General features: G+C 39.8%; 1 protein-coding gene across 1 annotated transcript in view; it reads right to left on the bottom strand.

The window, feature by feature from the left end:
• The window catches only part of LOC128171314 (alpha-mannosidase 2x-like), a 43,003-nt gene extending 36,274 nt beyond the window's left edge, over positions 1-6,729 (bottom strand). Inside the window, exons 1-6 of the mRNA XM_052837079.1 lie at positions 6,477-6,729; positions 4,344-4,634; positions 2,470-2,617; positions 1,491-1,662; positions 874-1,001; positions 468-641 (exon numbers count right to left, since the gene is read on the bottom strand). Of these exons, the coding sequence (XP_052693039.1) occupies positions 468-641; positions 874-1,001; positions 1,491-1,662; positions 2,470-2,617; positions 4,344-4,634; positions 6,477-6,593 (1,030 nt within the window). The 5' untranslated portion in view covers positions 6,594-6,729. The remainder of the gene's footprint in view (positions 1-467; positions 642-873; positions 1,002-1,490; positions 1,663-2,469; positions 2,618-4,343; positions 4,635-6,476) is intronic.
• Between the last annotated feature and the right edge of the window lie 11,101 nt (positions 6,730-17,830).

Here is a 17,830-nt window from a genome sequence, read left to right as displayed (position 1 = left end):
TTAACTTTAAATTCATCATCAATAATGAAGGAACGATTAATAATTTTAATCGTCCAGTCGTGTATATATCTACGTTTTATATATATAAATACCGTCAGTTACATTATCAGCAAATATAGCGGAGCGGTAATGCGTTTGGCTTCATGCTGGAATGATTTTAGCATCTCGAGTTCGAAACCCGCTTTGGCGCTTGTAAGATTTTCGTTGAAAACATTTACCATGCTCTATTTCGGCATAGTATGCTTTCGCTGTAAATCCTTTGTATACTATGCGAAAATAGCGGCAAACTGACAGAAGGCATACTAATGTTTGATATCAGCCTGTCAATAGAGGCATCAATATATGTGTAAAGTTGGAATAACATTAAATTGGAGTTAGCAATTTTACATTCTTGCAATTTGATGCAAAACAGCGGAATCGCTGAAATAAGTACTCGCGTAAACGAAGGAATTTACAGTAATACTGACCCCAGAGCTGTCTCCACATAAACTCCAGGTTTTGGCTCCTTGCCAAGTGTTTTTTGATGGCATAGTGAACTCTCTGCACCAACATCCCCTTGACCCCTGACCTATTCAGCAGATAGGCCATGGTGGGAGTGTGTCCAAAAGGGTCAATAGCCCAGCCAGAACGGGGAGTGAAACCTGTAAAAAGAACAGCGACAATACAGTAGACCTTCAGGTGGACATTGTACAGAATTTTAAAGTATTTTGTACTGATTTTATTTCATTTATAATGAATTTTTATGCATTTTAGATGGATTTTATTTTCACTTTGACTGGATCTTTTACTCATTTTGAACGAATTTTATACCCATTTTGGACAGATTTTTTCGCATTATGGAAAAATTTTACTCCTGAGTTCCAGCAGACTTACCTGAAACAGCATGAATATACTGGTTCCCCTCAATAAGCTGGTCCACCATTGCTGCGTAGTGTGTGTTGGCTTCGTCGTTCATCACCCACCCCCCTGTCGCTATCTCCAGCTGTCCGTTTCGAAGCACCCTACGTATCGAAAGAAATGGCCAGTGAAATCAATTCAAGAATTCATCAACATAATGCAAAGAAACCCAATACAAGACTGTTTTATTATACCCAAGCAAACAAACAATCAGGAAACGTTCAGATGAATGTAATTCTTTATGTATATCCATCAAGCTATAACGTTAAAATGAAAATTATTAAACTGCATGCGGGTAGTACTGTGACATAGGCAAGTTAAGTTATACGATAAAGATGAATAATTACAGCAAATGAAAAAGAATGTTGTAACTAGAATTAAAGGATGTTGTACATATAAATAGAATTAAATCATATGGTTATGAATTTCCAGAATTTTATTCGTAATATTCCAGAACAATCCCTTTGGTTAACGAAAATTTCTATGTTTTCTGAATAGGTGTGTATCAGTTCATCGAACTGACGGAGCTTTTTGCCTGTACTCTTTTTCTTTGGGGGTGGGGGGGGGGGGGGGGTATTATAGGGAACACTAACTTTCTGGCCTGTTCTTTGCGGCTCTCACTGAGCGACTCCCACCACAGAGAGAAGAAGGAGAGTTCTGCATAAATAAATCTCCGACGCGGGTCCGCAGACAGGAAGTTGAGAACATTGTCCAGGATTGGCTTTGTTTGCTGCGTATAGTAGTCCATATACTTCTTTACCCAACCTAAAATAAACGGATAAAAGATTTCACTCAGCTTGAAATAAACATTTCAAATATTTCAATCAGCATGAAAATATAGTAATTAAAATCAAATATACTGTAGATTCCTTATTTTACAATCGACAGACGTATATATTTCCACCAAACTGTTTCCACCTATTATTTTAATCATATATATTACAACTACCAGAGGGAAAACCAAGATGTTTGTGATGGTTCTGCATGGATTCTAATTTCTCAAATGTATGTATAAATCTACAGTAATGAGCAGCATTTTACTTGAGTCTGTTTGACTAGAATTTACTCCCTTTAACAGGACGAATGTGACAGGAATTACACCCCTTATCTGGGTCAGTGTAGCAGGAGTTACGCCCCTTACTTAGGTAATTGTGACAGGAGTTACTCCCCTTATCTGGGTCAATGTGACAAGTGTTACGCCCCTTACCTGGGTCATTGTGACGGAAATTAAACCCCTTATCTGGGTCAATGTGACAAGTGTTACGCCCTTTACTTGGGTCATTGTAACGGAAATTACACCCCTTATCTGGTTCATTGTGACAAGTGTTACGCCCTTTACTTGGGTCATTGCGACAGGAATCACACCCCTTATCTGGGTCAAAGTGACAAGTGTTACGCCCCTTACCTTGGTCAGTGTGACGGAAATTACACCCCTTATCTGGGTCAGTGTGACAAGTGTTACGCCCCTTACCTGGGTCATTGTGACGGAAATTACACCCCTTATCTGGGTCAATGTGACAAGTGTTACGTCCTTTACTTGGGGGATCAGTGTTCATGAGTTACGCCCCTTACCTGGGTCAGTGTGGCTGTGAGGTAGGACAAACACATGTAGAAGGTTGTCCGAGTTCCACTTCCCTTCGGGATACGTCACCCGCCAGCCCTGCTTCCACGCCCCGCCGTCAGGATTCTCAAACTTCAGCTCCTCATAAACCTTCATCATCTACAACAGTTTTATATGTTTTATTCTTTGATTTCAGCTAATAGTAAATAAATAATAAGCTGGTCTCCTAATGTATAACATAAAGGGTTCAATATCAAACATGTTAAAACAATCAAGTTAATATTCCTGCGAACTTTTTTTAGGATTGCTGTTTCTTAAAAATAATTATATTTACATTGAGAAAGGCAAATTGATCAGAATTATGAACATACAGATATTTTTATATTTCTCTATGCTTTTAATAATGCAACAATAAAACAATCAGCTGCCATGCTGATCATTGTGACATCACATATATGACTGCAGGACACATTAATAACAATAACACAAAAATGAAGGCATTTTCTTTTCTATTGGTTCAAAAAGGAAACATATGTACATATAAATATTTTAAAATAAATCTGTCCCCGAAATACGACTAGTGTACTGTCAACCTAGTGAAGTGTAAATCTAGTGTAATGTAAACCTAGTGTAATGTACACCTTGTGAAGTGTAAATCTAGTGCACTGTAAACCTAGTGTAATGTAAACCTTGTTAAGTGTAAATCTAGTGCACTGTAAACCTAGTGTAATGTAAAAGTTGTGAAGTGTAAATCTAGTGTATTGTAAACCTAGTGTACTGTAAACCTAGTGTACTGTAAACCTAGTGTACTGTAAACCTAGTGTACTGTAACCCTAGTGTACTGTAAAACTTCTGTACTGTACAGCTGGCATACTGTAAACCTAGTGTACCATAAACAAAGTGTACTGTACAGCTGGCATACTGTAAACCTAGTGTACTATAAACAAAGTGTACCGTAAAATTAGCATACTGTAAATCTAGTGTTTAGTAAACCTAGTGTACTGAAAACCCATTTCTGTTTATGATGGCTTTATTTTGCAGTTTACTGAGAATAAACTGGTTCATGATGGCTTTATTCCGCAACTTACTGGGCATAAACTGGTTTGTGATGACTTTGTTCTGCAATTTACTTATTTTTGTGACCAAGCCTTATCCATATGACAATAACGAGTTCACATTAAAAATAGGTGCAAGAGGATAAAATTTTCTCACATAGAAGTTGGTTTACAGTTAACAGTACCTAACATCACACATAGAAGTTGGTTTACAGTTTACAGTACCTTACAGCACACATAGAAGTTAGTTTACAGTTTACAGTACCTTACAACACACATAGAAGTTGGTTTACAGTTTACAGTACCTTACAGCACACATAGAAGTTGACCTGCGGTTCACAAGCCTGGTACTTTAACCACTGAGCTATGACGATATACATCCGAATCAATTGATACAAACAGTTTTACAAAACATTTAAATCGCCATCTTGTGACGTAGTGTCTTAAAAAATGTATGAGTCTCGGTGTAGTGAAGTACCTTAAGCAAATATCCTATGTCACCATTAAAAAGGTGGTAAAAATCGATGCCCAGCCCTGGCTTCACACAGTTAATATATTCAACAGAACTAACTAAATGGTATTAATACATGCATGAAAAAAGTATACCTTATTAATAATCAATTTTTGTTTTGTAGTTAGTGAAGAAACCGTTAATCAGACAATTATCTTTCAATTATAATTTCATTTTAATCCATCCTTATATTTAGTATCATAATCTGTAGTTTAGTTTAGCACTGACCTGTACGTCATTTTAAGGCAAACCTATAGTTTGTGTATCATGTATTTCTTAATCATAACAATGATAACCTGTAGTTTACTTTAGCACTAACCTGTATGTCACTCTCTGGGTTTGGGCCCTCAGCCAGACTACACGTATCCCCGCTGAGCTTGACCTCACCCCCCGACTGATACACCTGAGGTTTGACCTGGTTGCCCTTGACAACGCCCTGTAGCTCCGCCCCCTGACTGGCCTCCTGTTGGTCGAGAACTCGCTGGAGTTTCTCGAGAACGGCCGAGTCTCCGTGACTCATTGACCGAACATAGCTCTTGATTTCTTTTATGGTCTGCTGGTTCTTCACGATGTCTGACTGGATCCTCGCAATTTTGTCCTCGACCAATCGCTGTAATAAATAGGTATTAGTCGATGAAAATAAATATGGCAGGAAAAATCAGAGTCTTTCTTAAAAAATAGGTATGAGTCGATAAGACTAATTTTGGCAGCATTTTTTTCAGTTTCTGAAATAAATAAGTATGAGTCAATAAGAATAAATGAGCAGTGTTTAAAAATAACCGTCCGCCCGACCGCTCGAGACGCACAACTTTTGGCACGGACGAACAAATTTGTTTGTACGAGCGCCCAAATGGTCATGGTTATTTTTTGGGGGCAATGTGTATATAATATTGGGATCAGGGTTTCAAGATTTTTTTACTGATTAAAACCTAGTCACTGTCCTTGTATGGTCATTTAACAACAGTTAAGACAAGCGTTTAATTCACGTAGACTATGCTTTGAAGCGACATGTGAGCATGGTGAAGTAGAGTCCCCAGACATGCTATGGAATAATTCAGGTGCTACCTCCCTCAAAAGAAATGTTGACAATAAAAAAAAACAACTAAAGAAAAAAATGTTAATGAGATAAGAAAACGAAAAACATATATTTAATTATTTTCATGCAAAAATAATGCCTGTAAACATAAATGTATGCAAATGAAAAAATAAAAACAAATGTCACATGTTTTTTTTTCGTGCTTATTGAATTTTATCAGGGCCGACAACTTCCACTAGCTGTCAGCCCTGAGTGTCTAGCTAGTGTCTAGCTAGCTAGTTTTCTGACGAGCTTAAAACACAGAAATAAGGCAGGATTGTTTTAGTTGCTGAAGTAAGTAAGTATGAGTCGACAAAAATTGGCAAGATAAATTAGTCACTGTAATAAAGAATTACTAACAAATTAATTAATTAATAGCAGCAAGTAATATGTTTTACAGTGCCACCACTGGAACGAGCACAGCAGGAATTACACATATATTGTATCATGGTCAACTATGTGATATTTTGAGCATTATCAATTCACTTCACAGAATTTTTGAGGTAGACTTCTAAGTTTTAAAAGAAAATTCATACAAAATACATTCCATTGACGTGCTCCGTCCTAAATCTGCCCTTACTTTTAAGAAATTAATCCAGTCTGTAATATGTAATCAGTGTTGAATTTAATTAAATCTGTAAAAGATAAAAATTATTTCCTTTTTGTTTTTGTTTTTGTATATCTGACTTATTTTTTTCTCTCATGGCTCGTTAATTTTGTTTTCTAATGTGTTGTAAAATTTTGCATGCTAATTTTAAGTATCATATATGTCGTTTCCAAGCGCGAAATATCATGAATATAACACAAGATGTTTGTGACGTCTACCACATAATTTCTTTTGCTTTGTTCACGTATCTTGACACAATACGAGGGAATAAAAGTGTGTAGAAAATCTCAAAGCTTGTGTGATACTCAATCAGTGTCTGCAAGGAACCGTAAATTACGAGTTATTATTACGATATGAATTCTCAAAAGACAGAATATGTTAATAAATATCAACAAAACTGTAAATGGGACCTCGCAGGTCACAGAATACCCCAACACCCACTCCTTGAATTAATCTAAGATTCGAGTCAAAACATTGGACAATAGGAATACATATTAGGCTCATTTACACATTTACCAGAATATAAATATGATTATTGACAAAGAGAAATTGATGAATGTTATGTCAGTCCATGACCCTAAAGAGAAAAGCGGTGCAGAACATAAATATTGGCTGATTGTTGAGGGGGGGGGGGATACATGTATGGGATCAGAGGACCAAGTTACCTACATCTACAAACAGGTCGTGGAGTGTGTTTGTGTATGTGTGTGTGTGTGTGTGTGTGGGGGGGGGGGGGGGTCTACAATTAGACAATCACGTGATCTACTTACAGCGTCCAGCTCCTGAGATTTCCCCATGTTTGTGGACACGGATTCCATCATCAGATAGAGCGAGACACAAACTACCACGAAAAACGTGGCGCCCCAAACGACCATGTATTTCTTCATAGTGGGTAATAGCACGTGCAGATCTCGTGCTTCTGATGCAGAGACTCCCGCAACAACTTGTTATCCTTGAGTTGCTACAAACTTGTTGGAAGTTGCGTCGGCGACAACCATACACGGTGCTGACGTATGGGGTTAGTTATTTTTATGACACCGAGCCCGATTGCTATTGCTTGAGTTCAGTCTGGTTCCCGCCCCCACCACTGCGTTTTCATTACTGAAAGCAAAACGCAGTGGCGGGGATGGAAACCAGACTTATTTTCAGACACGTAGTGTCCACCTTTGTGGACTGGGCACCGACGTTTTTTGGATTTAAAATCAACTTTCTGAAAAATTAATTTTGATCTGCCCTAGCTTCATTTTCAAGCACTTTTATTTTTCTAACCCAACCCCAACCCAACCAACCCACGCACCCACCCCAAAACAAGGATCATGGATAAAGAGGATATGACGAGGTTGAATAAAATGTAACCGAAATCACGAATTTGTAGCAATCAAAGTAATAGTTACTTCGTTTACTTATACGAAAAATTCATTATTCTGCAAGGATCTCAGAAGAGTTATCATTCTTCATTAAGTAATCATTGTTTCATGCGCGGATCCAGAATTTTTTTTTCTGGGGAGGGGTACAAAGGATAATTGTGTTTGTCAGCGGGGGAGAAAGTTTTATGCAGTTTATAAAAGAAAAAAAAGAAGATTGAAATAACAAGAATAAGAGATTCATATAACTTGATAAAAAATATATTTATGAAAAATTATAAAAAATGTATGAAGATGATTTTATGTATATATATATATAAGGTATAATTAATATATCAGGTTTTTTTTTTTGATACTATTTTACAAAGCAAAGAACTGGAGGGGGTGATTTTTAAAAGCTATAGACTATAATACAGTAAGTTAGAAGTGGTTTTTTGTTGTTTTTTTGTTGTTGTTTTTTTTTTACATTTCCTATCAATCTCAGCGACTAAAATATATATATATATATTGTATTTGCACGACCACCCCCACCACCCCCGACATCGGGAGCATAATAAAATTATAAGTAAAGGGAGGGTACTCATCATGACATGCAAGTTTTGCTAAAAGATGTTGAACATCTTTATAAGGTAGGTTAAATGTAAGCTTTTTTTTTTTTTAATTCCATATAACCTGTAAGCTGCTAAAACATATACGTGTTTTTCAACGATACCCCCCCCCCCCCCCGCTTCCGGGTCCAAGGAGGGACAAACACATGACTGGGGGTGGGTGGGGGTGGGTGGGGTGGAATGGGGGTGTCTTACTCATGCAAGTTTGCTACTGGTCGTAGAATCAGTCTATAATAATACAGCAATATTTTGATTTTTAAAATCCCTTAGTTCTAAGCTGCTCATTAAAATCTGACACCATTGCACGACACACCCCCCCCCCACCCCACCCCCCAATCCCCGCTTACAAGACGAAAAAAAAAATGGGGGAGGGCACCATGCAACTCTATTACTATTATGATTCATTTTTTTATATGTAAAAACATAAATGTACACATACACAAGAGAGACAACATTGAGGATTACAAGGAAGGTGGGTTTGTTTTTTGATAAATCAAACTCTGGCGTACACCTCCTTAATTCATTTTTTGTGGGTCAGGCGTGAGGCAAACCTGGGCCGCGTTTTACAAAAGAACCTACGACTTGCGATCAAATTAAAGAATACTAATTAATTACCAACTAATCAATGATTTATTCTAATGGCTGGAAAACAGAACTATGCATGGGAATTAAAATATTTGTAAACAGATGGTTTTATGTCAATTTTGTTCTCTACAGATCATTTTATGAGACTATGAATATTTACGACTTTGGTGAAGTTCTTTTGTAAAATGCAGCCATGTACTCTAGTGTACGCTGTGAGACAGACCTGTACTCTATATAGTGTACGCTGTGAGGCAGACATGTACTCTATATAGTGTACGCTGTGAGACAGACATGTACTTTATATAGTGTACGCTGTGAGGCAGACATGTACTCTATATAGTGTACGCTGTGAGACAGACATGTACTCTATACAGTGTACGCTGTGAGACAGACCTGTACTCTATATAGTGTACCCTGTGAGACAGACATGTACTCTATATAGTGTACGCTGTGAGACAGACATGTACTCTATATAGTGTACCCTGTGAGACAGACATGTACTCTATATAGTGTACGCTGTGAGACAGACATGTACTCTATATAGTGTACCCTGTGAGACAGACATGTACTCTATATAGTGTATGCTAAGAGACAGACCTGTACTCTATATAGTGTACGCTGTGAGGCAGACCTGTTCTCTATATAGTGTACGTTGTGAGGCAGACCTGTACTCTATATAGTGTACGATGTGAGACAGACCTGTACTCTATATAGTGTACGCTGTGAGACAGACATGTACTCTATACAGTGTACGCTGTGAGACAGACCTGGTCCTTGGGCCATAAAACTTAGACGAGCTCATTTTTGATCTCAGTCTCACTTTTACAAAAGGAACATATAGTGGAAAAGTGAGACTGAGACAAAAAGTGAGCTCGTTTAAGTTTTATGGCCCCGGGCTCCGTACTCTATATAGTGTACGATGTGAGATAGACCTGTACTCTATATAGTGTACGCTGTGAGACAGACATGTACTCTATACAGTGTACGCTGTGAGACAGACATGTACTCTATACAGTGTACGCTGTGAGACAGACATATACTCTATACAGTGCACGCTGTGAGGGCAGACATGTACTCTATATAGTGTACGCTGTGAGACAGACCTGTACTCTTTATAGTGTACGCTGTGAGACAGACCTGTACTCTATATAGAGTACGCTGTGAGACAGACCTGTACTCTATATAGTGTACGCTGTAAGGGCAGGCTATATTCTAAATAGTGTACGCTGTGTGAGAGACATATACTCTATATACTAGTAGTGTACGCTCTAAGACAGACCTGTACTCTATATAGTGTACTCTTTGAGACAGACCTGTACTCTATACAGTGTACACTGTGAGACAGCCCTGTACTCTAGATAGTGTACGCTGTGAGACAGACCTGTACGCTATATAGTGAATGCTTTGAGACAGACCTGTACTCTTTATAGTGTACGCTGTGAGAAGACCTGTACGCTATATAGTGTACGCTGTGAGACAGACCTGTACTCTATATAGTGTACGCTGTGAGACAGACCTGTACTCTATATAGTGAACGCTGTGAGACAGACATGTACTCTATATAGTGTACGCTGTGAGACAGACATGTATTCTATATAGTGTACGCTGTGAGGCAGACATGTACTCCATATAGTGTACGCTGTGAGACAGACATGTACTCTATATAGTGTACGCTGTGAGGCAGACATGTACTCTAAATAGTGTACCCTGTGAGGCAGACCTGTTCTCTATATAGTGTACGTTGTGAGACAGACATGTACTCTATATAGTGTACGCTGTGAGACAGACATGTACTCTATATAGTGTACGTTGTGAGACAGACATGTACTCTATATAGTGTACGCTGTGAGACAGACATGTACTCCATATAGTGTACGCTGTGAGACAGACATGTACTCTATATAGTGTACGCTGTGAGACAGACATGTACTCTATATAGTGTACGCTGTGAGGGCAGACATGTACTCTATATAGTGTACGCTGTGAGGCAGACCTGTACTCTATATAGTGTACGCTGTGAGACAGACATGTACTCTATATAGTGTACGCTGTGAGACAGACCTGTACTCTATATAGTGTACGCTGTGAGGCAGACATGTACTCTATATAGTGTACGCTGTCAGACAGACCTGTACTCTATATAGTGTACATTGTGAGACAGACATGTACTCTATATAGTGTACGCTGTGAGACAGACATGTACTCTATATAGTGTACGCTGTGAGACGGACATGTACTCTATATAGTGTACGTTGTGAGACAGACATGTACTCTATATAGTGTACGCTGTGAGGCAGACATGTACTCTATATAGTGTACGCTGTCAGACAGACCTGTACTCTATATAGTGTACGCTGTGAGACGGACATGTACTCTATATAGTGTACGTTGTGAGACAGACCTGTACTCTATATAGTGTACGCTGTGAGGCAGAAAAGTACTCTATATAGTGTACGCTGTGAGACAGACATGTACTCTATATAGTGTACATTATGAGACAGACCTGTACTCTATATAGTGTACGCTGTGAGACAGACCTGTACTCTATATAGTGTACGCTGTGAGACAGACCTGTACTCTATATAGTGTACGCTGTGAGACAGACATGTACTCTATATAGTGTACGCTGTGAAACAGACATGTACTCTATATAGTGTACACTGTGAGACAGACATGTACTCTATATAGTGTACGTTGTGAGACAGACCTGTACTCTATATAGTGTACCCTGTGAGACAGACATGTACTCTATATAGTGTACGCTGTGAGACAGACATGTACTCTATATAGTGTACGCTGTGAGGCAGACCTGTTCTCTATATAGTGTACGTTGTGAGACAGACATGTACTCTATATAGTGTACGCTGTGAGACAGACATGTAGTCTATATAGTGTACGCTGTGAGACAGACATGTACTCTATATAGTGTACGCTGTGAGACAGACATGTACTCCATATAGTGTACGCTGTGAGACAGACATGTACTCTATATAGTGTACGCTGTGAGACAGACATGTACTCTATATAGTGTACCCTGTGAGACAGACCTGTACTCTATATAGTGTACGCTGTGAGACAGACATGTAGTCTATATAGTGTACCCTGTGAGACAGACATGTACTCTATATAGTGTACGCTGTGAGACAGACCTGTACTCTATATAGTGTACCCTGTGAGACAGACATGTACTCTATATAGTGTACGCTGTGAGACGGACATGTACTCTATATAGTGTACGCTGTGAGACAGACATGTACTCTATACAGTGTACGCTGTGAGACAGACCTGTACTCTATATAGTGTACCCTGTGAGACAGACATGTACTCTATATAGTGTACGCTGTGAGACAGACATGTACTCTATATAGTGTACCCTGTGAGACAGACATGTACTCTATATAGTGTACGCTGTGAGACAGACATGTACTCTATATAGTGTACCCTGTGAGACAGACATGTACTCTATATAGTGTATGCTAAGAGACAGACCTGTACTCTATATAGTGTACGCTGTGAGGCAGACCTGTTCTCTATATAGTGTACGTTGTGAGGCAGACCTGTACTCTATATAGTGTACGATGTGAGACAGACCTGTACTCTATATAGTGTACGCTGTGAGACAGACATGTACTCTATACAGTGTACGCTGTGAGACAGACCTGGTCCTTGGGCCATAAAACTTAGACGAGCTCATTTTTGATCTCAGTCTCACTTTTACAAAAGGAACATATAGTGGAAAAGTGAGACTGAGACAAAAAGTGAGCTCGTTTAAGTTTTATGGCCCCGGGCTCCGTACTCTATATAGTGTACGATGTGAGATAGACCTGTACTCTATATAGTGTACGCTGTGAGACAGACATGTACTCTATACAGTGTACGCTGTGAGACAGACATGTACTCTATACAGTGTACGCTGTGAGACAGACATATACTCTATACAGTGCACGCTGTGAGGGCAGACATGTACTCTATATAGTGTACGCTGTGAGACAGACCTGTACTCTTTATAGTGTACGCTGTGAGACAGACCTGTACTCTATATAGAGTACGCTGTGAGACAGACCTGTACTCTATATAGTGTACGCTGTAAGGGCAGGCTATATTCTAAATAGTGTACGCTGTGTGAGAGACATATACTCTATATACTAGTAGTGTACGCTCTAAGACAGACCTGTACTCTATATAGTGTACTCTTTGAGACAGACCTGTACTCTATACAGTGTACACTGTGAGACAGCCCTGTACTCTAGATAGTGTACGCTGTGAGACAGACCTGTACGCTATATAGTGAATGCTTTGAGACAGACCTGTACTCTTTATAGTGTACGCTGTGAGAAGACCTGTACGCTATATAGTGTACGCTGTGAGACAGACCTGTACTCTATATAGTGTACGCTGTGAGACAGACCTGTACTCTATATAGTGAACGCTGTGAGACAGACATGTACTCTATATAGTGTACGCTGTGAGACAGACATGTATTCTATATAGTGTACGCTGTGAGGCAGACATGTACTCCATATAGTGTACGCTGTGAGACAGACATGTACTCTATATAGTGTACGCTGTGAGGCAGACATGTACTCTAAATAGTGTACCCTGTGAGGCAGACCTGTTCTCTATATAGTGTACGTTGTGAGACAGACATGTACTCTATATAGTGTACGCTGTGAGACAGACATGTACTCTATATAGTGTACGTTGTGAGACAGACATGTACTCTATATAGTGTACGCTGTGAGACAGACATGTACTCCATATAGTGTACGCTGTGAGACAGACATGTACTCTATATAGTGTACGCTGTGAGACAGACATGTACTCTATATAGTGTACGCTGTGAGGGCAGACATGTACTCTATATAGTGTACGCTGTGAGGCAGACCTGTACTCTATATAGTGTACGCTGTGAGACAGACATGTACTCTATATAGTGTACGCTGTGAGACAGACCTGTACTCTATATAGTGTACGCTGTGAGGCAGACATGTACTCTATATAGTGTACGCTGTCAGACAGACCTGTACTCTATATAGTGTACATTGTGAGACAGACATGTACTCTATATAGTGTACGCTGTGAGACAGACATGTACTCTATATAGTGTACGCTGTGAGACGGACATGTACTCTATATAGTGTACGTTGTGAGACAGACATGTACTCTATATAGTGTACGCTGTGAGGCAGACATGTACTCTATATAGTGTACGCTGTCAGACAGACCTGTACTCTATATAGTGTACGCTGTGAGACGGACATGTACTCTATATAGTGTACGTTGTGAGACAGACCTGTACTCTATATAGTGTACGCTGTGAGGCAGAAAAGTACTCTATATAGTGTACGCTGTGAGACAGACATGTACTCTATATAGTGTACATTATGAGACAGACCTGTACTCTATATAGTGTACGCTGTGAGACAGACCTGTACTCTATATAGTGTACGCTGTGAGACAGACCTGTACTCTATATAGTGTACGCTGTGAGACAGACATGTACTCTATATAGTGTACGCTGTGAAACAGACATGTACTCTATATAGTGTACACTGTGAGACAGACATGTACTCTATATAGTGTACGTTGTGAGACAGACCTGTACTCTATATAGTGTACCCTGTGAGACAGACATGTACTCTATATAGTGTACGCTGTGAGACAGACATGTACTCTATATAGTGTACGCTGTGAGGCAGACCTGTTCTCTATATAGTGTACGTTGTGAGACAGACATGTACTCTATATAGTGTACGCTGTGAGACAGACATGTAGTCTATATAGTGTACGCTGTGAGACAGACATGTACTCTATATAGTGTACGCTGTGAGACAGACATGTACTCCATATAGTGTACGCTGTGAGACAGACATGTACTCTATATAGTGTACGCTGTGAGACAGACATGTACTCTATATAGTGTACCCTGTGAGACAGACCTGTACTCTATATAGTGTACGCTGTGAGACAGACATGTAGTCTATATAGTGTACCCTGTGAGACAGACATGTACTCTATATAGTGTACGCTGTGAGACAGACCTGTACTCTATATAGTGTACCCTGTGAGACAGACATGTACTCTATATAGTGTACGCTGTGAGACGGACATGTACTCTATATAATGTAGGTTGTGAGACTGACCTGTACTCTATATAGTGTACGCTGTGAGGCAGAAAAGTACTCTATATAGTGTACGCTGTGAGACAGACATGTACTCTATATAGTGTACATTATAAAACAGACCTGTACTCTATATAGTGTACGCTGTGAGACAGACATGTACTCTATATAGTGTACATTATAAAACAGACCTGTACTCTATATAGTGTACCCTGTGAGACAGACATGTACTCTATATAGTGTACGCTGTGAGACAGACATGTACGCTATATAGTGTACATTATGAGACAGACCTGTACTCTATATAGTGTACATTGTGAGACAGACATGTACTCTATATAGTGTACATTGTGAGACAGACCTGTACTCTAGATAGTGTACGATGTGAGACAGACCTGTACTCTATATAGTGTACGCTGTGAGACAGACATGTACGCTATATGATGTACGCTATGAGGCAGGTTATGCTGAATTTTAATCCTCAGTGAATTATACACGTATAATAATCTATCAATTGCAAATCTATCGGCTTGTTAAGTTACTATTCAAGATCTCCCCCCCCCCCCCCCGCCCCGCACACACGATTGCCCCCCCCCCCCCCCGCCACACACATTAGCCCCCCTCCCTCCCCCCACTCACACAATTAGCCCCCCCCCCCCTACCACCATCAAAAGAAATTCAATAAATATAACACTGACATTCCATGAGCGCTGTACCATTTAATTAAATACTGAATGACACGGAGCACGAAAACTCGGTCACACAATTCACAGTTGATACCTACAGCGTAGCGAGGGGATGCGACTGACAAGCGTGCGTGTTAAAAAACCGTTGACAGGTACGCCAGGTGAGATATGATGGTATATAATGGGGGACGGGACACCGTGACCGGGGGAAAAACGTTGATCTAGTGACTTCCCGGTATAGAGGACCTCTAATGAAGCGAGGGCTCGGTGTCTATACCCGGTATATATAGGGTCTAATGAAGCGACGGCTCAGGACACGCTACCTCGCTTCATTTCGTATATCAATCAGGCTCAGAGTTCTAGTAAAGGTCGTACCTCGAGGCTTAGTGTTACCCCGTCATACCTGACAGCGTGGGACCCTCACCCCCCCCCCTCCTCTTTCACCCCCCCCCCCCCATCATTTCTGTTGAGTTGACTTGTCGCATTGTTATCTCGTGTAAGCCTTGGAATACACGACAGAAAAAAGGTGAGAGGCCGGGAAATTGATATAAGAGAGAGAGAGAGAGAGAGAGAGAGAGAGAGAGAGAGAGAGAGAGAGAGAGAGAGAGAGAGAGAGAGAGAGACACACTGACCGCTGACACCCAAACGCTTGATAACTGTGTACAGAGCAGAAAATGTATATGTATACGGGGTGGGAGCCGAGGGGGTACGATCGCCGGGAAGAGGGGGGGGGGGGTACCAGCACGTACGATCGGGATGGGCGAGGGTGTAAATACACATGTAATTCCGTCTCGTGTTAACACTTTTGCTGATTTATTAGGTGTGGTAATTGCTATATGATTAGATTGATGGCGCACGCCTGGATAACATCATTAGCTGCCTGCGTTATGACCGAGCTCCCCTGTATATAGGTTGACCCCCTTCATTACGTCCAGACGTTCCGATGCAGCCGATTTACCTGTGTTGATACATATATATATATATACAATAAGTGTGTGTGTTATATAAGCGTGGTGCATAGCTACAGAGAAAGCCTGGGCGCTCTGCTGCCGCCGTAAAGGGATATCATTGTTCATCTGCCATCAAAAGGACGTTAAATTTCAACTGAGGATTAATTACGGCGATTAAAATTTCCCGGCATCCTCTGAGGGCTTCACTCCCAGCCTCGCCCCAGCGACAAGGTGCTGTCCCTGGCTCTCTATCTCACCTGTGTTTATACCTGTATTCTAGTAATTGATTCATTCTCACCTGCTCAGGTAAATGTCTTTTCTTTGCTACATACGGGAATGTTGTTCTTTTTTTTTACTGTTTTCTTTTTTCTCCTTTTTCTATAGATCTAATCCCCGGTGTGACTTAGATTTCTCTCAGCTATGGTTTCCATGACAACGCTAATTGTGTTCTGCTGTCTCGGAACTATAACGGCAGGTAAGATTGCAAGTCCCGCGGATCTAAACGCGTATCAAACCAATGGGATTCTCACGCACGGATCTAAACGAAACCATACAATGAACTTAATTCATAGGAATCTAATATGCACGTCTCCAGAAAATGTTTCAGGGTACCTGTTCTAATTATTTTCACCACCCCTCCCCCCCCCCAACCCCCCCCCCCCCAAAAAAAAAAAAAAAAAAAAAAATCCCTAGTCATTGTGCCTTTTTCATTCGCCGTATATTTATGCGTCTTTTAACAGTAGTAAGTTGTCCATATTTCAGTATCGATTTATAATTGATGAGCACAGATCTTAATAACGACCAAATAGTTATAAGTTTATAAGTTTATAGGGCCATTTTACTATAAATGAAGCTTTTTCAGAGTTAGATCATTATATGATGTTTATATATTTTTTATCCTTTAAACAAAACCAAAAAAGAAAAAGGAAACAAAAAGGAAACAAAAAGGAAACAAAAAGAGCCAATTTTCAAGCCCCAAAAAGGGGAAAGAAAAAAATAACACGGCCAAGTAAAGCTGGGAGGTCGAACAATGTTACATAAGATGACAGCAGGAAATAAATTCTGTAGAATTAATTAATAATTCACCGCCCGACATTAGTTTTTGTTTTAATGCATAAGACGTGAAGTGCTCTTTACATGTGTGCTGTTTTGGCTTGATCATCAAATTCATGGAATGAAGAAGACAAGAAAATGAATTCGAAGTCTTTGTGTTACATTGAGAGTAATATCCAGCTTTCCCATAATCCCCCCCCCCAAAAAAAAAGGTTAAAATAGGCATTTATAATAGTACAGTCACCAATCGCAATTTCTCGTGTTGTTTTTTTTTCCAGTAATATTGGTAAAACTCTTTGAGTAACACACAGCCTTGGTTCAATCTCCTGGAAGTTAAACTCCTGGCAGCTACCTCTTAATGTTCATGTGCATGTAGGTCTATGTAACCGCTACATACGATCTTGCTAGAGCATTTGCTAGCTATAAGCAGTTACAAGATGTCAAGCTGCAAACCGTGTTAAATAAATGGCCTTACCGTATAGCAGTTTATGTTTCCATTTTTATACGGAATAAAATCAAAATTAAGACACATATCAGCAAATTATGGTGAAATATATATCAATTTCACATCAATAAATTGAAATGGAAGTTGTTATAGAAACCCTTGCAGTCTGATGCATTTAAGGTTGTTTTTTACAGCTTTTTGGGAGTGCTAAAAAGATGCAAATGTTCGGTTTGTAAGTCTGATACTGGCTCAAAAAGGAGACGAGCTGCCAACATAATGAAATGATCAAACTCTGTATTGATGTAGTGGTA

Source organism: Crassostrea angulata, chromosome 2, assembly GCF_025612915.1.
Source record: "Crassostrea angulata isolate pt1a10 chromosome 2, ASM2561291v2, whole genome shotgun sequence".
Classification (NCBI taxonomy): domain Eukaryota; kingdom Metazoa; phylum Mollusca; class Bivalvia; order Ostreida; family Ostreidae; genus Magallana; species Magallana angulata.
This window is presented reverse-complemented; position numbering and strand designations above follow the sequence as displayed.